Raw genomic sequence first — 19,952 nt, 5'->3', positions numbered from 1 at the left:
ATGCTGTGACACAAGAAAACATAACATAAATCTAAACGACCTCCCTAATATCTAACCTTGAAGAAAAGATGCGTCATTTGGCTACCCTCTAACTCTGCAGAAAAGATATAACATACTAGTTGTTGACGTCATACTGGCCCTGTTGTGTGGAACCAAGGTGACAAATTCACATATAAATCTTAAATTTCCGCTCATTTACTGACACAAGTCAGAGATGGAACTGAGATTCTGTCCGCTGCCACTGACCTTGGACCTCCGCTGAATTCCAGCCATAGTTAAGCCTTCCTCTCCAGACCTCTTGTTAAAGGCAAAAGCCTGAAGTCTAAAGATCTGGACTCTAACCATTGAACTAACATTGTAATTGTAAGTCCTGATTCTCCAGTTCTAAATGAATGTTGTAAGGTCTTACTTGTGTGCCTTGCTATGGCTATCTTGCAATAAACTAAACAAGTATATGCATGTCAAACCTGAGTATCTCTCTGTTAATTTTCTAAGATTCTTAAAATCCTACATGACACATATTATTCTATAAACATTGAGCACGTGCCTTAGCACCAGATGACTTGGGTTCCAGTTCTAACTCCACCATTTTTACTCATGCTGCTTGTCTTAAAATTAGCTTCCTCATAGTAAAATGGAGATAACAAAAGTGTGGATTATATGGGATGAAGAATGTAGAAATGCTTTATAAATTGGTAAGTACTGTCCAAGTGTTATTTCTATTGTTACATATTTGAGTTTGGCTAGGAAGAAAACATGGAATGCTAATGCTTAGAGTCACCAGTTAGCCCAGTTACACTTTGTAAACTGGCTGTTAAAGTTGTAAGAACTTTCTGTCCTGCTGCTTCCTAATGATCAAACGTCATAAGTAACTCCCCTGGTTCCCTGGTTGACTCATGTCTGAATCAAAGTGGTCTGAATCTAGAGCTGGGTTATAGAGTAAGTGTTTAAAGAATTCAAGCCCTCACAGACTACCAGTACAAATAATCTACACATAAAGGCCACCTTTTTATGTGGAAACGATGTTATTTTCCATAAACTTAAAAATAGCATACTTGACAATTGTTCAATGAAGGCATTGTCTAGAAACCAGTTGTTCACTGTTGTAGTCCTGAGGTCTAGTACAGTGTCTGCCATATAGTAGGCATTCAACAATTATTTGTTGAATAAATGAACGAAGGTCTTTCTAATGGCTGGGAATTTATTCTAATATTGTGGGGTGGGGGGGAACAAACTGTAAAGGGACAGAGCACTTTTTAAGCTACTAGACATAAACATATAAATACCTTACTTTTGTGCAAGAACCAACATTTATTTCACAAAAACATTCCTAGGGAAGAATTTAATGATTGTTAAAGGCACTAAAGTGCACCCAAAGCTATCCATACTTCTGCCACGATAATCATGGCTCTGTGTTAGATGTTTCCATTACACAAATTATGAGAAAACATCTTTTACACAAACCGGTTGCCATCCAGCCGAGTTGATTCCCCCATACAGTTTTCTAGGCTGTAATCTTTATGGATGCAGACTGCCACATCTTTTTCCTGTGGGGTAGCTGGTGGATTTGAACCGTTCAACTTTTTGTTAGCAGCTGAGTGCTTAACCAGTGTTCCACCAGGACTCCCTGGTCTGTAGATACCTCAGTGGAATTTAAGGAACCTGAACTGTCACTCTTTAATGATTTGCAAGTAAGTGGTCCACAGAAGGATGCCTCCCTGATGCACACCCTTGAGGAGACTGGTAAAGAAGGCTTACTGGAATTTTCTTCTAAACTTGTTATTTCCTGTTCAATAGGCATAATGTTTATTTTTCTAAAATGTCTACTTAAGCCTTAACAAAATATGTTCTCCATCTGGAGTTATTTTTTTCTTCTTATCGCTGATTTTTATGAAGTAGATTGCCAGGCCTTTCTTCTGAGGTGCCTCTGGGTGAATTCAAACCACCAAGCTTTTGTTAGCAGCTGAGTTCATTAATTCTTTGCACTACACAGGGGCTCCTGGACCTCTTACTTAACCAGATAATTTAATGTCAGTTGGGGTTGAACTGATATTAGGGGTTACTGGCCATTACCGCTAGAGGAATCTCTTTTCCTATATTTTGAAGTCATCTGAGAATTGAAAATGCCCCTACTGTTAACCAGAGAGTGGCAGAGTGATAGAGCTTCTGAATATCAAATGGACTTTCCTGAAGGACCTGTGAACCTAAGAAGCTGTATTAAATGAAACTCATAAATTTGAAGTTGTCTATTTCTCACATATTGTCTATTTGCCTAAGCATAAATCAGTTGCCATCGAGTGCATTCTGACTCACAGCGATCCTGTAGGGAAGAGTAGAACTACCCCACAGGGTTTCCAAGGAGCAGCTGGTGGATTTGAACTGCTGATTTTTGGGTTAGCAGCTGAGCTCTTAACCGCTGCATCACCAGGGCTCCTGCCTGAGTGTAAGGAACCTTTAAAGCCTTCTGTGTGTGTGATAGAAAATATATTTCATTTGAATTCATGTTTGTTAGCATATTTTCCTGCTTTTTAAAAACTCTGCTGTCAGAAAACTATTGGCACTTCTGCTTTCAGATGCGGTAGGGGTTCTGTCTTCATGTGCACACACTTACATGAATATATTGAACAAAAAACTTTACTTACTCCATGTGCCTTTTTTTTTATTGTTCTAAAATATAAGCAAACAAATATTGTGCACAGTTAACATTGGGTAATCCACTGCACACTTTGTCTGACTCTGTGTTTCTGTTCCTATTGTGGTACTTTGGATAATAATATGTGTGTAATTATGCATGAATAGATTAATAAGTAGTTTGAGGTTTTTCAAAGATAACTTTTCTACATTGATTTTTTTCTAACATGTTTTGAGCAACTTGCCCATAGTCTTGAAATCAGAAAATCGTATTGGCTCTTTCTTCAAAATGTAACCCAAATTCGCAGTTCCTACTATTTCAGCCACTAGCACTACAGTCTAAGGCATATCTTGTTAATTTTTCTGAAATTCAGGCCCCAAATGCAAAATAATCAAATATCTTTTATTTGGGTTTCTTGGGATGGCCACCAGTTAACAAAACATTTACTCTTTTGTAAAGGAAAGAGTAATAAGAATATTTAGGTTTACTTGGCATTCTCCAAATTTTGAACAACTCAAACTTATATGCACTCTTTTCGTTACCAAACTTAGAAAAACATAAAAAACTGACAAATCAAAAAAAGTTGAGTTTTTTCCTAGGTTAATTATTTATAATAAAATGATTAGGTATTTCTAAAGTTAAAAAAATACACTTGTTCATGATATAGACTAACACCTTGATTGTCAACACCTTGATTTACAAAAAGAAAAATCCTTTGTCAACTGTCAATTGGTAACATTCATAGTACAATTTACGGAATAAATTAAAGTCTCTGGGTATTTGTTAATGGCCTCATTAACTCTCACTGAGAATCTCTTTCTTTTACTTGAGAATGGAGCTGTTGTTGTTAGGTGTCATTGAGTCGGTTCTGACTCATAACGACCCTGTGTACAACAGAATGAAACTCTGCCCGGTCCTGTACCATCCTCACAATTGTTGCTACGCTTGAGCCCGTTGTTCAGCCACTGTGTCAATCCCTCTTGTTGAGGGTCTTCCTCTTTTTCACTGACCCCCTGCTTTACCAAGCAAGATGTCCTTCTCCAAGGATTCGTCCCTCCTGATAACACGTCCAAAAGTACATGAGATAAAGTATCGCCATCCTCGTGGCTTTATTTTTTCCAAGACAGACTTGGTCATTCTTCCAGCACTCTATGGTATATTCAATATTCTTCACCAATACCATCATTCAAAGGCATCAATTTTTTTTTTCCGTATTCCTTATTTACTGTCTAGCTTTCCCATGCATATGAGGCTATTGAAAATATGACTTGAGTCAGGCACACCTTGGCCCGCAAAGTGACATCTCTGCTTTTCAGCACTTTAAAGATGTCTTTTGCAACAGATCTGCCCAATGCAATAGATTGTTTGATTTCTTGGCTGGTGCTTCCATGGGCTTTGATTTTGGATCCAAGCAATATGAAATCCTTGAAACTCTCAGCTTTTCTCCGTTTATCATACTGTTGTTTATTGTTCCAGTTGTGAGGATTTTTGTTTTCTTTATGCTGAGGTGTAATCCATACCGAAGGCTGTAGTTTCTAATTTTCATCACTAAGTGTTTCAAGTCCTTTCTGCTTTTAGTAAGCAAGGTTGTGTCATCTGCACATTGCTGGTTGTAAATGAGTCTTCCTCCAATCCTGATGCCGCTTTCTTCTTCATACAATGCAGCTTCTCGGATTATTTGCTCAGCATGCAGCTTGAATAAGTATGGTAAAAGAATACAATCCTGAGGCACACTTTTCCTGATTTTACACCATGCAGTATCCCCTTGTTCTGTCAAATGACTGCCTCTTGGTCTATGGACAGGTTCCTCACAAGCAAAATTCAGTGTTCTGGAATTCCCATTCTTAGCAATGTTATCCATAATTTGTATCCATACTTCGATGGTTCCACACAGTTGAATGCCTTTGCATGGTCAATAAAACACAGATAAACATCTTTTTGTTATTCTCTGCTTTCAGATAAGATCCACCTGACATCAGCAATGACATCCCTCATTCCATGTCCTCTTCTGAATGCAGCTTGAACTTCTGGTAGTTCCCTGTTGATGTACTGCTGCGACCATGTTTTAATGATCTTCAGCAAAATTTTACTTGCATATGATATTAATGACGTTGTTCGATAATTTATGCATTCTCTTGGGTCACCTTTCTTTGAAATGGGCACAAATATGGATCTCTTCCAGTGGGTTGGCCAGGTAGCTCTCTTCCAAAATTCTTGGCATAGATGAGTCAGCACCTCCAGTGCTGCATCTGTTTGTTGAAACCTCTCAGTTGGTTATTCTGTCAATTCCTGGAGACTTGTTTCTTGCCAGTACCTTCAGTGCAGCTCAGACTTCTCTCTTCAGTACCATGGGTTCTTCATCATATGTTACCTCCTGAAATGAGGAGGGAAAGTCCATGACTATTTGACCTCTATTAGGGAACTGGAAACCCTGGTAGCCTAGTGGTTGAGTGCTACAGCTGATAACCAAAAGGTAGGCAGTTCGAATTCAGCAGGCACTCCTTGGAAACTCTATGGGGCAGTTCTACTCTGTTCTATAGTGTCACTATGAGTGGGAATCAACTTGATGGCAATGGGCTTATTAGGGAACTGGGGCACCTGGTGGTGCAAATGGTTTCCACTTGACCACGAACCTAGGGGTTGGCAGTTTGAACCCATAATTTGGAAAAAAAAAAAAGGCCTGGTGATCTGCTTCTGTAAAGATTATAGCTAAGAAAATCCTATGGAGCAGTTCTACTTTGTGATATGGAATTGACTTGATGGCAAAGGGATTTTTTTTGTTTCTTTAATTAGGGAATGATCCATGCTTTGTACAGATGTTTTGAAAACTGCTTTGGTTAAGAATACTTAATGTTGCTTGTTAATGGTTCATATTTAAAAATATAAGCCAGAATTTCTCAAGTATTCTTTGTTACCACAGAACTGAATTCACCATTAGACCACAACCCTCTCTCAGAATTTAAATCAGCTCAAATGGATATATTATTCTTCCTCACTTGAGAGTGCCAGTTAACAAGAGAGTACAAAACAAACAAACAAACAAGTATTTACATAAGCAGTATGTATGCAATTGTTTTGGTCTATTTCAGAAAGCTTTGGAAATACAGAGATTTTTCTGTCCTCTTTTGGAAGACTCATTAAAAATGGCAAAACATTAAAGAACTTTTAGAAGCTTTGCTCTTATGTAAGGAGAAGGACATAATTGAAGAAAAATATATAGAGGCTCATTCAAAGAGCAAAGATCCAGAATACCCAGGAAATAACTTAGTTTATCACTGTTATGTATTGAATTGTGTCCCCCCAAAGTGTGTGTCAACTTGAGTAGGCCATGATTCTCAGTATTGTGTGTGGTTGTCCTCCATTTTGTGATCTGATGTAATTATTTTGTGTGCTGTAAATCCTAACCTATGATGTTAACGAGGCAGGATTAAAGACAGTTTTGTTAACAAGGCAGGACAAAATCTACAGGATTAGGTTGTATCTTGAGTCAGTCTCTTCGGAGATATAAAAGACAGAAACTAGCAGAGAGGAGAGGGACTTCCTGCCATCAAGAAAGAAGAGCTGGGAGAGGAGCACATCCTTTGGACCTGGGGTCCCTGTGCTGAGAAACTCCTAGACCAGCGCAAGATTGATGACAAAGACCTTCCCCCAGAGTTGACAGAGAGAGAAAGCCTTCCCCTGGAGCTGGTGCCCAGAATTTGGATGTGCACTTACCCTCCCAGGCTGTGAGGGTACGAATTTCTATTTGTTAAAGTCATCCACTTGTGGTATTTCTGTTATAGCAGCACTAGATAACTAAGACAACCGCTATGCTAAAAAAATAGCATTAACTAAAACAATTGCCCACAGTAATGGTTTATGAATATGTTCTGGCCTCTATTTTTTTTTTTTTTTTTTTAGAATGGAGTGAGGATATTACTTGATGGACAGCCAAGGATCTGACGTTAACAAAAAATTGCTTGACAGAATTGCTAGGCTGAGAGTGGGGAACCATGGTCTTGGAGGACATCTAGCTCAACTGGCATAACATAGTTTATAAAGAAAATGTTCTACATCTTAAACTGATGACAGTAGTGTCTGGGGTCTTAAAAGCTTATGAGTGTTCATCTAAGATAGTCCACTGGTCTCCCCCCACCCCCTTGAGGAGCAAAGGAAGAAAACAAAGACACAAGGGAAAGATTAGTCCAAAGGACTAATGAACCACAACTACTACAGCCTCCACCAGACTGAGTCCAGCACAACTAGATGGTGTCCAGCTACCACCACCAACTGCTATGTCAGGGATCACAATAGAGGGTACCGAACAGAGCTGGAGAAAAATGTAAAACAAAATTCAAACTCCCAAAAGAAGACCAGATTTACTGGCTTGACAGAGACTGGAGAAACCCTGAGAATATGGCCCCTGGACACCCTTTTAACTCAGTACTGAAGTCACTCCTGAGGTTCACCTTTCAGCCAAAGGTTAGGCAGGCCCATAAAACAAACAATAATGCACATACTTCAACCACATACACAAGACTAAATGGGCACGCCAGCCCAGGGGCAAAGACGAGAAGGCAGGAGGGAACAGGAAACCTGGATGAATAGAAATGAGGAACCCAAGGTTGAGAAGGGGAGAGTGTTGACACACTGCATGGTCAGCAACCAATGTCACAAAACCATAAGTGTATTGTTTAGTGAGAAACTAATCTGTTCTGTAAATCTTCATCTAAAGCATAACAAAAAAGTGAGAAAATGCAGAACGGAATTTCAAATTCTCATGGAATCCAGACTTTCTAGATCCATGGAGGCTGGATGAACCCCTGAAACTATGGGTCTGAGATAATCCTTAAACTGAAGTCTTCTTAGAACCAAACAACAGTGTAACTTAACTAGTAAGGAATGTCTGCCTTAAGTATTGTGCTCTATCTACATGGAACAAAACTGACAATAGCAATTGGGAAGATTAGATAGAAAACTTAGGGGGCAGCGAGTTTATATTAATGGGGGAGGAACGATTCAGAAAAAGAGTGTGAGAATGGTTTCACAACTCAAAGAATGTAATCAATGTCACTGAATTGTATGTGTAGAAATTGTTGAATCCATGTGTGTTCTGCTGTGTATATTCCCAACAAAAAATAAAATATAAAAAAAAATTGCTAGATATTTTTCCATGCCTAGGTAATTCCAACTTATTTTTTCAGTGATATGGGGCACACATTTCACTATAGCTGTTACGAAAATATCTTTTAATAAAAAACTTCACCATCCCAAAACAACATTAAAGAGAAGCAGAAAAAATGAAATTTGAATCTAAGTTGAAGAAAAATCTCTGAAACCTTGCAATCAGTTTTGATGACCATGAGATGGGACCTATAAGCTACCTATGCGTTTAGAGTTTCACCTCTGAGCCTATATGCTGCCATATAGGCAAGCTCACATGTCTCAAGTATGACAAAGGACTCACTTGATACATCTAGCCTTATCATCGATAGGTATAAGCAACCCTCCCAAAAAAGCCAGTCAGCCTCTGCATGACTGGAAACCTGGAGATTTCATCTTTTGGAAGAGACTCAACTTCTAAAAATTAGAGGTGAATCTGCCTTGGGACTTGATGGAAAGGAATTCATCAGAAAATCTGAAAGTGAGGAATGTTAAGTATCCTCCAGAAGCACGTCTTTGGAGGAAGACTGTTGATCCAAAGCCCTCACGTTAAGCTGAAGATGACATGAAATATATAGCTTCCATCCCAGATAGCAAAACAAGGTTCCTTTTCTGATATTTCTGTTCTCCCTTTTTTCAGTTCGTACTACTTACCATGGAAACCCTGGTGGCGTAGTGGTTAAGTGCCACGGCTGCTAATCAACGGGTCGGCAGTTTGAATCCCCCAGGCGCTCCTTGGAAACTCTATGGGGCAGTTCAACTCTGTCCTATAGGGTCGCTATGAGTCGGAATCGACCCAACGGCATTGGGTTTGGTTCGGATTTTTGGACTTTTTTTTTTTTTTAACCATTGTAGTTTGGTGCCCCCTAGTGATCAACCAAAAGTTTTCAAGATCCTCTTATAAACCTTCACATTTCATTTTCATCCTCTGTAGTATTTCTCCGGCACCTGGGGAAAGGCAAAAAACTCTCTTGTGTGTTTTTCTCAGACTACAGCTATTGTTCTAAATTGGATTACTGGCTTTGTCATCTTTCACCTGATTCAGTTAACAAAAATGTAATAGCCGTTCCCTTCACACTCTGAAAAGCAGATTTTCTTCTACAGGTCCCTTCTGGAATTTGACTTTTCTTCACAGTATTAATCCTGACCTCCAGTCCTATCCAAACTGGATATTGACCCCAAGTAACAAAGTAGTTCTGCTGCAATTATTGCAACGTCAGCAGAAGCACAGTGACGGAGCGGGAACAAATATTGAGGCTGTCCTTGCTGCATTGGTCAGTAGCGATCTTCAGTGATTTCCCAGGCTCATCTTCAGGAGTCTTCACACCTTAAGGGTCCACTAGCTGTTATGCTTTCATTGTAACAAATGACACTTATACTCCCCATACATTTTGTGGGACACTAAGTTATAACTTTCTGTGTGGACATCAGGCTTTCATGTAACTCTTACACCAGCCTGTCTTGTGGAAAGGGATTAGAGACTTTCCAACACCTACTCCTACAGGAAACTATGTTTCCCTGAGAAAGATACTCCCAGACCTAAAAGCGTGCACTATTCTTGAGAGCTCCCAGGAGAGATCATCCATTCCCTCTTCATCTATGTTCCGAGAGCTCCGATCTCCTAATAGGAATAATACAAATATAAAAGGTGGAACAACATTTGTTTATGGCCCTAGCAGAAGTCGTAATGGATGCTACCTCTGCTTTGGAAGCCCAACAAACTAGTTTAAATTAAATTTCATGATGATTATGGGTGATTCCTTAGCCTTGGTTTCTCTTAGCTAGCCAAGATTTTTTTATTTTTTTTTAACAGCAAACACCACTACACTACTTGGGGTAACTACAAAAGGCATTATTGCTCAGGGAGAATCATTTGTAGTTAGATTCAAAGAAGAAGACTACCTGGTTCTCTAGGATAGATTCCCATGGATTTTGGGAAATGATTTTATGGCCTGGCTTGGAAATCTAGGCCCCTGTCTTTGCAGCCTATTAGTATGACTAATGATGGTTTTGTTTCTGGTAATTACCTGTATTGCAGCTGACCAACGCATTATGTCCAGTCTTAAATGCTGTCATTGTCATTTTCAGATGATTCAACATCTAGTCTTTCAACAAAAGTGCCAGGAGAGACTAACTGTAGTGCAGATGCAGACAGTGTTCTCTGAATAGCCTTCTGATGAATGGATTCTGACAAAGATGTCACCCTGAAACCCACAGACGAACGTCCTAGGGACAGAGTTTGTCTTCCTTTGGCCAAAAGGGGAAATTGAGAAAGTGAAAGAACAACAAGACCAAAAAAGCAAAGAATGAGTTCTAGGAGCTTACAGATGCCATGCTGATGTGTAGACTCTAATGTTCCCTACACATTGCTTTCAAGTCGATTCTGACCCATGGTGACCCCATGTGTGACAGAGTAAAACTGCTCCAGAAGGCTTTCTTGGCTATAATCTTGGCAGAAGCAGATCACCAGGCCTTCCTTCTTCAGTACAGGTGGGCAGGTCCAAACCCTCAACCTTTAGGCTAGGAGTCCACTGCAAACCCTTTGTGCCTCCTAATGTTCCCTACCAAACACAAACATCTCTTGCAAAATACTCTAACCAATTAAGACCGCTCAGTGACTGTGTGGAACAATATATACAAAAGGCTGCTTAGTAACTATGTCTGAAGCCAGAGAGAGACAAGGACACTCTGCAATCAAGACCACATTAATCTCCCTACCTCCTGGATCCAAATTGCAAGGATAACCACCGAGTTGTCACCATTGATAGAAATGGCCTGTGCTTCCCTTATCCCTCTTTAGAATCAACCACCCAAATCCTGTAAGAATCTCCCCAGAATTCCCTCTTATAAGGAGGCTCTATGTTCCTGTGTTGTTTGTTCTCTCTTGCTGCAGCACACAAAATAAACCCAATATTGTTTGACTACACTTGTGTTCCAGGTAGTCATTGGCTGGCTGGCAATGTCCGTTCCAATCCAGGGAGGGAGTTTTGGGGTCCTCCTGCTCCAGCACCTTCCATCCCTCAACTTCTGCCCTAGCTCATGCCCAGCTTGGGTGGCCTACAAAATCCTTTCAAGTTAGAGTGAAGAAAATTCTGGCTTTCTGGGCCTCAGAGAAGTGTGAACTGATCCCACTCATTCATTTTGGCATGAAAGGATTTTCCTCACTCAGAGTGGACAATCTGAATGGATTTTCTGGAAAGGAATCACAGGTGGTCTAAGAGGTGGGGCTGTGAAAGGTCATTATTTAGCATAGGGCATGGGTTCCTGTTGACTTTATCCAAGTCCTTTATTAATGGATTGTCCTGGGCCTGGAGCTTGAACTTGCCCCCTTCTGGATCAGGTTGGAATGGAGGAGGACATGGCAGCTAGGAGTCGAGGGGAGACCGCTGGCAAGGAGAAGCCATGGTGGACCGTACCTGAAAACTTTGTGGCTCCATTGGTGTTTTACATGGACGAGGAGCTGGAGGAAAGTATCTTCGGTGAGTGGTTCTTGCGCACATCCAGTCTCCCGGCGCCCAACCCCCTCTTCCCAGCTTCCAACCTTCCCCTCTCATCCTACCTCATCTGTCCCTGGTCCCTACCCCGAATGACCGCCCCCCAGGAGGTGCTAGGGGCTTATGAGTGGACCACCTCCCACCTCTTGTGCACACAGGCCCCCGGGACGCTGACCTTCGCCGCATCGAGGAGCACAGTGGCACCCTCATTCAGCTGGAACGGTGGTTCATGCCTCTGGCCAGACGCGCGTCATGATAGTTGGACCAATTCCGGCAAGGAGGTGGCTGCTGGACATGGCCTTGAGCTTGGGGAGCTCGGACTTTGAACTTCAAGCCCAAGGTAGGCGACTCTGGCTGAATTGTGGGTTCGCGGCTGGGTGGCGGAGTCATGGAGGAATTACGTGGCCTCTAGGCTTCTCAAGAATTTCTCCGTTGGCTGAGAATCAGCTCTCCTGGAGCCTGTTTGGGAGGGAAAGAGGGAGGGGTTCGGAACCACAGCCATTTTCCCTGCCTGTAGTCGGGAAGGGACTCGGAAGGTGTGGATGGGGCCAGGTGTTTATGGGGCACCCGGTAAGGCCTGGGCTGGGGTAACTTCCCTTACCCCACCAGCATCCAGTGGGGATCCGGGCCTGCCCTAAGGCCCCAGTCGTGGGCCCCCTTCACCAGCCTGGGGCGCTGTCTGTTTCTCTCCCCGCCCCCCTATCCCACAGGCCTCTCCATGCTGCAGCACATCAGGAGCCAGCCCCTGACAGACCAAGTCCTGAGCTCCTTTCCCATCCTGCAGCCTTACTTCGAAGGCTTGGTGGGTGGACTCATCTCTCCTGTGGATTCCCAGGCATCCATGCTTATCGTGGGTTTGCAGGCATCACTTGTTTCCCGGAAGTCTCCTCGTAAATGGTATCTGTACTAGCAAATACAGTCAATAAAATAAAAGCAAGCTAAGGTGCAAGGCCTTTAACACAGTTGTCCTCATTGTTTCGGAAGTGCTTATCCAGCCCAGGAAGGCCTTCTGCGTGCAGGCCTGGTGCTGAGGTGTGGGATAAGGTGAAGAACTGGCCTTTGGGGGCACTCTGGGGGGTCCTTTCCAAGTGAAGCAGTCCCAAACAGAAAAGACCCTTCTTTGACACACTGCTGCTCCCACACCAGGAGCTTGTTCAGGCTGCTATAGGTTGTGTGAAAATGGGCTTCCAGGAAAGAAGGGACTTCCCAGATACCCCAGTATCCTTTTGTACCTTCATATTCTCTGATAAGTGGGGCATGAGTGTGTACGCATGCACAAATGGGTACAGGAAATGGTACTTCACCACATGACCGCTAAACCATGCAAGTATAGGTAGCCAGGCATTGTCTGAGACTGCCAGAAATTTGGGGGTGGTGTGGGGAAGGGGTAGTTTTCTGGCAGCAAAGGATCCTGAAGTCCCTGAAGCCATGACTAAATGGACTAGACTAGCAAGGTTTCCTAAATCTCCAGTCAAGAACTTTCTCGGGAATGCCAAATCCACATGTGCATCTCTTCTTCAGGAATGTCCAACTAACTGGTCCTCACTTGAGTTCTGCAAATCTGCTCCTCCAGCAGTCTCTGTCTTACAGAAATTGAGGTGATTACAGCACTCTAGGAGAGGCCACGGTGTCTTAGAGCAGAGGGTAGTAGTGGAAGTGTTAGAAAATGGTTGAATTTGGAATGTTTTGTATCAAACAGCATTTGCTCATTTCAAAGCTTTTCGCAAGTTACTCAACAAGTTAGAAATACTGGATTCTCAGTAGAAAAACACTGAGTTTGGCTAGAAGAAAACAACCAAACCACGCTATTCTCCAAGAGAATGTTATGCTTACTTCTGAATGGACAACATAAAGATGGATGGCTCAAAAAGCAGAGGAAGTACTGTTTTTAAGACACTTCCAAAAGGAATGTTCTCTGCCTCTGACTTTCACACCCAGGAATGATCACATTAACATTGTGCCTTCTCAAGAATGTAATTCTCATCTCTAAATCCCAGCCACCAAAGCTTTCTGTATGGACACAGTCTGGAATCATCATGGTCATATTAATAGCTCAGACACTGGACTAATACTTCATGTTTTTGAATCCTACCTGCTGGAGCAGTATATCGACAGGGAACTGCCAGAAATTCAGGTCGGTTTCAGAAGAGGATGTGGAACCAGGGATATCATTGCTGATGTCAGATGGATTCTGGCTGAAAGCAGAGAATACCAGAAGGATATTTACCTGTGTTTTATTGACTATGCAAAGGCATTTGACTGTGTGGATCATAACAAATTATGGGTAACACTGTGAAGAACGGGAATTCCAGAGCACTTAATTGTGCTCCAGAGGAACCTGTACATAGACCAAGAGGCAGTCATTCAAAGAAAACAATGGAAAAAAAAAAAGAGAATAATGGAATATTTTGTGGTTTAAAATCAGGAAAGGTGTGCATCGTCAAGGTTGTATCCTTTCACCATACTTATTCAATCTGTGTGCTGAGCAAATAATCTGAGAAGCTGAACTATATGAAGAAGAAAACAGCATCGGGATTGGAGAAAGACTCATTAACAACCTGTAAATTTATGCAGATGACACAACCTTGCTTGCTGACAGCTAGGAGGAATTGAAACACTAATTGGTGAAGGTCAAAGACTGTAGCCTTCAGGATGGATTATACCTCAACACAAAGAAAACAAAAATCCTCACAAATGGACCAATAAGCAACATTCATGATAAATGGAGAAAAGATTGAAGTTGTCAAGGATTTCATCTTACTTGGATCCACAATCAAGGCCCATGGGTGCAGCAGGCAAAAAATCCAACGATATATTGCATTGGGCAAATCTGTTGCCAAGGACCTCTTTAAAGTGTTGAAAAGCAAGCATGTCACTTGGAGGACTGAGGTGTGCTAGACCCAAGCCATGGTATTTTCAATTGCCTCATATGCATGTGAAGGCTGGACAAAGAATAAGGAAGATTGAAGAGAATCGATCTGTTTGATTTATGGTGTTGGCAAAGAATATTGAATATACCATGGACTACCAGAAGAATGAACAAGTCTGCCTTGGAAGAATTACAGCCAGAGTGCTCCTTGGAAACAAGGATGGTGAGACTTTGTCTCATGTACTTGGGACAAGTTATCAGGAGGGACCAGTTCCTGGAGAAGGACACCAGGCACAGAGATGAGCAAGGAGATGTAGTGGAAAGAAAGGCACTATGGGAAGATGATGGAGGCAGATCGATGTATCTGGAAGCCCAGGAATACCAAGAATTGCTGATTACTAGAAGCTGAAATGGAGCACACTGGTGGCTCAACGGTTAAGCTCTCGGGGAGTGTTGGAACCTACAAGATGCCCTGCAGGGGAAAAGACCTGGCAATCAGCTCCCTTAAAGATTACAGCCTAGGAAACCCTATGGGACTGTTCTAACAGTCAACAAAGCAGTTGACCACAGGAATGGGTTTAGAAATGTGTTCTGGACATTGTTTGCTTATTTTTAGAATGGATCTGGGCTATTCGTTGATGGATAGCCAAGGTTCTGATGGTAACAAAACACTGCTAGATTTTTCTTGTCCAGACGTCAGGAATTCCAACTTATTTCTTCAGTGAGATAGGACACACATTTCACTATGGTTATTACTGAAAAACAGGTAAAAGATACCTGTTTATAAAAAAAATTACTGTTTTTTCTTTTTTAAACAAACCAGTACTGAAAAAAAAGCAGAAAGGAAAAATGAGTTTTAAAACTAAATTTGAGAAAAGGTCTGAAACCTTGCTATTAATCCTGATGATAGTGAGGTGAACTGCTCTCGGGACTGATAAGCTACCTCATGCATTTAGAGTTTCACCTCTGAGCCTGTACACTGCCACGTTAGCAAGCTCAGATTTCTAAAGTATTACAAAGGACTCATGTGATACATCTAGCCTTATCATTGATAGGTATAAGCAGCCCTTCCAAAAGAGCCAGCTAGTCAGCTTCTGCATGACTGGAAACCTGGAGATTTCATCTTTTGGAAGAGACTCAACTTCAAAAAATCAGAGGTGAATCTGCCTTGGGACTTCATGGAAAGGAATTCATCAGAAAATCTGAATAAGGAATGTTAAGTATCTTCCAGAAGCAAGTGATCTTTGGAGGAAGACTGCTGGTCCAAAGCCCTCACAATGAGCGGAAGATGAAATGAAACAGATAGCTTCCACCCCAGACGATAAAACAAGGTTCCTTTTCTGCAAAACAATCGTTTTACAGCTATTGTTCTAGACTGGATTACAGGATCTGTCATCCTTCACCTGATTCAGTTAACAAAAATCTAATGGCTGTCCCTTTCAACACTCTGAAAGGCAGATTTCCTTCTACAAGTCCCTTCTGGAATTTGAATTTTCCTCACAGCATTAATCCTGACCTCCAGTCCTATCAAAATTGGACACTGACCCCAAGTAACAAAATAGCTCTGCTGAAATGATCGCAACAATGTCAGCAGAGGCAGCTTAGAGGGCATACCAAATTCTTTGAAATTTGGGTGAAGAAACTTCTGGATTCCTGGGGATCAGAGAAGTAAGAGCTGATCCAATCATCCAGTTTGGCAAAAAGGGACTATGCTCAGAGTAGGCAATCAGTGAGAGTGGATTTTCTGTAGGGGAACCACAGATGGTCCAAGAGGTGGGGATGTGAAATGGTCACAATTTAGCATAACTAGTGGCCTCTTCTTGACTTTACTCAAGTCTTTTATTAATGGCTTGTCCTAGGCCTTGCCCATTCTGGATCACGTCTGAACAGTGGACACAAGGCAGCGAGGGCGCGCGGAGAGGGTGCGCGGAGAGGCCGCTCGCACAGAGAAGCCATGGTGGACGTGCCTGAAAACTTTGTGGCTCCATTGGTGTTTTACATGGACGAGGAGCTGGAGGAGAGTGTCTTCGGTGAGTGGTCCTTGCCCACGTCCAGTCCCCCGGCGCCCATCCTTCCCTTCCCAGCTTCCAGCCTTCCCCTCTTCTTCCATCCCGTGTGTCCCTTACCCCGAATGACCGCCCCCAGGAGGTGCTAGGGGCTTATGAGTGTCCCACCTCCCACCTCTTGTGCACACAGGCCCCCGGGACGCTGACCTTCGCCGCATCGAGGAGCACAGCGGCATCCTCTTTCAGCTAGGTAAGTGGTTCTCCGCCTCCTGCCAGACGCGCGTCATGATAGTTGGGCCGATTCCTGCAAGGCGGTGGCTGCTGGATATGGCCCTGAACTTGGGGAGCTCGGAATTTGAACTTCAGGCCCGAGGAAGGCGACCCTGGTTGAATTGTGGGTTCACGGTTGGGTAGCGGAGTCGTGGAGGAGTTACGTGGCCTCTTAGCTTCTCAAGAATTTCTCCGTTGGCTGAGAATCAGCTCTCCTGGAGCCTGTTTGGGAGGGAAAGAGGGAGAAGTTCGGAACCACAGCCATTTCCCCTGCCTGTAGTCGGGAAGGGACTCGGAAGGTGTGGATGGGGCCAGGTGTTTATGGGGCACCCGGTAAGGCCTGGGCTGGGGTAACTTCCCTTACCCCACCAGCATCCAGTGGGGATCCGGGCCTGCCCTAAGGCCCCAGTCGTGGGCCCCCTTCACCAGCCTGGGGCGCTGTCTGTTTCTCTCCCCGCCCCCCTATCCCACAGGCCTCTCCATGCTGCAGCACATCAGGAGCCAGCCCCTGACAGACCAAGTCCTGAGCTCCCTTCCCATCCTGCATCCTTATTTGGAAGCCCTGGTGGGTAGACTCATCTCTCCTGTGGATTCCCAGGCATCCATGCTTATCGTGGGTTTGCAGGCATCACTTGTTTCCCGGAAGTCTCCTCGTAAATGGTATCTGTACTAGCAAATACAGTCAATAAAATAAGCAAGCTAAGGTGCAAGGCCTTTAACACGGTTGTCCTCATTGTTTCAGAAGTGCTTATCCAGCCCAGGAAGGCCTTCTGCGTGCAGGCCCGGTGCTGAGGTGTGGGATAAGGTGAAGAGCTGGCCTTTGGGGGCACTCTGGGGGGTCCTTTCCAAGTGAAGCAGTCCCAAACAGAAAAGACCCTTCTTTGACACACTGCTGCTCCCACACCAGGAGCTTGTTCAGGCTGGTATAGGCTGTGTGAAAACAGTGGCTTCTGGGAAAGAAGGGATCCTCCCAGGTACCCCATGATCCTTCTGTACCTTCATGTGTTCCAACAAGTGAGGCAAGAAGAAAGGTGTGTGTATGAACAAAAGAGGACAGAAAATAGTTCTTTGCCACCTGACTGGTGAAGCCATACAACTTTAGGTAGCAGACATTGTCTGAGATGGCTAGAAATTTGGGGGTGTGGTGGAGGAGGGCAGCAAAGAATCCTGAGGGCTCTCAAGCCATGACTAAGTGGACTAGACTAGTAAGGCTTTCCAGTCAAGAACTTTCTCAGGAATGCCAAATCCACATGTGCATCTCTTCTCCAGAGAATGTCCAACTAACTGGTCCTCATTTGAGTTCTGTACATCTGCTCCTCCAGCAGTCTCTGTCTTACAACAATCGAGGCGATTACAGCACCCTAGGCTGGAGACCTCTGCGTTGGAGCAGAGGGTAGTGGTGGAAGTGTTAGGAAATGGTTGAATTTGGAATATATTTTGTATCTGACAGGATTTGCTTATTTCAAAGCTTTTGGCCAGTTACTAAATGAAAGTTAGAAATACTGGATTCTCAGTAGAAAATCGCTGAGTTTAGCTGGAAGAAAACAACGAAACCACCCCGGTCTCCAAGGGAATGTTATGCTTATTTCTGAATGGACAATGTAAAGACGGATGGCTCAGAAAGAGAAGAAACTCTGTTTTTAAAAGGCACTTGCAAAAAGAATGTTCTCTGTCTCTGATTTTCACACCCAGGAATGATCAAATTAATATTGTGCCTTGTCAAGGCTGTAATTCTGATCTCTAAATCCCAGTCACCAAAGCTTTCTGTGTGGACACTACCTGGAATCATCATGGTCATATTAACAGCTCAAACACCAGAATGAGACTCATGTGTTTGAATCCTACCTGTACCACTACATAGCTTTATGGTCTTGGGGAAGCTAATAATTTTTTTTTTTTTTTTAATCTGTATCAATCCACCACCTTTTTTCCTAACAGAGCTACAGCTTTGTATAGGTCTCCCCTGCCTGCCTAACTCCAAAGGAGGAATCCTAATCTGCCTAAACCAATCAGGGCCTACACATCCATGGTGACTGTTACTGGTCCAGGAATGCCCAGTAGACCTGCATTGGTCTAATCAGTTGGCAAGAAGGAATTTGTATTCCATATCAGATAGCTGCCACCCCACACAATAAAACAAGGTTCTTTTTCTGGTGTCCCTTTCCTCCCTTTTTCAGTTTGCATTACTTATCATTATAGTGCTGCTGAATTCTTAACCACTACGCTACCGAGGTTTCCATTATTACAGTTTGGTGCCCCCTAGTGATCAACCAAAAGCTTTCAAGATGCTTTCACTTACCACATTTCATCTTCATCCTCCACAGTATTTCTTTGGCACCTCAGGAAAGGCAAAAACTGTCTTGAGTGCTTTTCTCAATGTACAGCTATTGTTCTAAATCAGATTACTGGATCTGTCATCCTTCACCCGAGTCAGCTAACAAAAACCTAATAGCCGTTCCCTTTAATACTCTGAAAGGCAGATTTTCTCTACAGGTCCCGTCTGGAATTTGACTTTTCCTCACAGCCTTAATCCTGACCTCCTGTCCTATCAAAATTGGACACTAACCCCAAGTAACAAAATAATTCTGCTGAACTTATCGCAACAACGACAGCAGAAGCAGGTAAGATGGCCTACAAAATCCTTTGAAATTCGGGTGAAGAAAATTCTGGCTTCCTGGGCATCAGAGGGAAACTCTGGTGGCATGGTGGCTAGGAGTTATGGCTGCTAACCAAAAGGTAGGCAGTTCAAATCCACCAGGTGCTCCTTGGAAACTCTATGGGACAGTTTTACTCTGTTCTTTAGGGTTGCTATGAGTCCAAATTGACTCCACAGCAACAGGTTTGGTTTTTGATCTTTGGGCATCAGAGAAGGAAGAAACTGATCCAATCATTCAGTTTGGCCGTGAAAGTATTACGCTCAGAGTAGACAATCACTTTAAGTGGATTTTCTGGGAGGAAGCACAGGGGGTCCAAGAGGTGTGGTTGTGAAAAGATTACTATCTAGATTAGGGCGTGGCCTCCTCTTGACTTTATCCAAGTCCTTTATTAGCAACTGGGGTTTGAACTTGCCCCATTTTGGATCAGGTCCGAGCAGAGGACGATATGGCATCAAGGGCTCACCGGGAGACCGTTTGCACGGAGAAGCCGTGGTGGACCGTGCCTGACAACTTTGTGGCTCCAAACGTGTTTTACATGGACGAGGAGCTGGAGGAACGCATCTTCGGTGAGTGGTTCTTGGGCACGTCCAGCCCCCTGACGCCCATCCTTCTCCTCCCAGCTTCCAACCTTGCCCTCCTCTTCCACCCCGTCTGTCCCCTACCCCGAAAGACAGCCCCCCAGGAAGTGTTAGGGGCTTATGAGTGTCCCACCTCCCACCTCTCGTGCACACAGGCCCCGGGGACGCTGACCTTCGCCGCATAGAGGAGCACAGTGGCACCCTCATTCAGCTGGAACGGTGGTTCTCCGCCTCTGGCCAGACGCGCGTCATAATAGTCGGACCGTTTCGGGCAAGGTGGTGGCTGCTGAACATGGCCCTGAGC

At 43.4% G+C, this 19,952-nt stretch overlaps 1 protein-coding gene across 1 annotated transcript in view; it reads left to right on the top strand.

Moving 5' to 3' along the window:
- Positions 1–19,515: 19,515 nt before the first annotated feature.
- The window catches only part of LOC126070023 (KH homology domain-containing protein 1-like), an 824-nt gene continuing 387 nt past the window's right edge, over positions 19,516–19,952 (top strand). Inside the window, exons 1-2 of the mRNA XM_049873779.1 lie at positions 19,516–19,636; positions 19,804–19,952. The exon at positions 19,804–19,952 is cut by the window's right edge and continues 34 nt beyond it. Coding sequence (XP_049729736.1) covers positions 19,516–19,636; positions 19,804–19,952 — 270 coding nt within the window. The remainder of the gene's footprint in view (positions 19,637–19,803) is intronic.

Source organism: Elephas maximus, chromosome 1 (genome assembly GCF_024166365.1).
Source record: "Elephas maximus indicus isolate mEleMax1 chromosome 1, mEleMax1 primary haplotype, whole genome shotgun sequence".
Classification (NCBI taxonomy): domain Eukaryota; kingdom Metazoa; phylum Chordata; class Mammalia; order Proboscidea; family Elephantidae; genus Elephas; species Elephas maximus.
The sequence above is the reverse complement of the archived record's forward strand: the minus strand, read 5'-3'. Positions and strand labels throughout refer to the sequence as shown.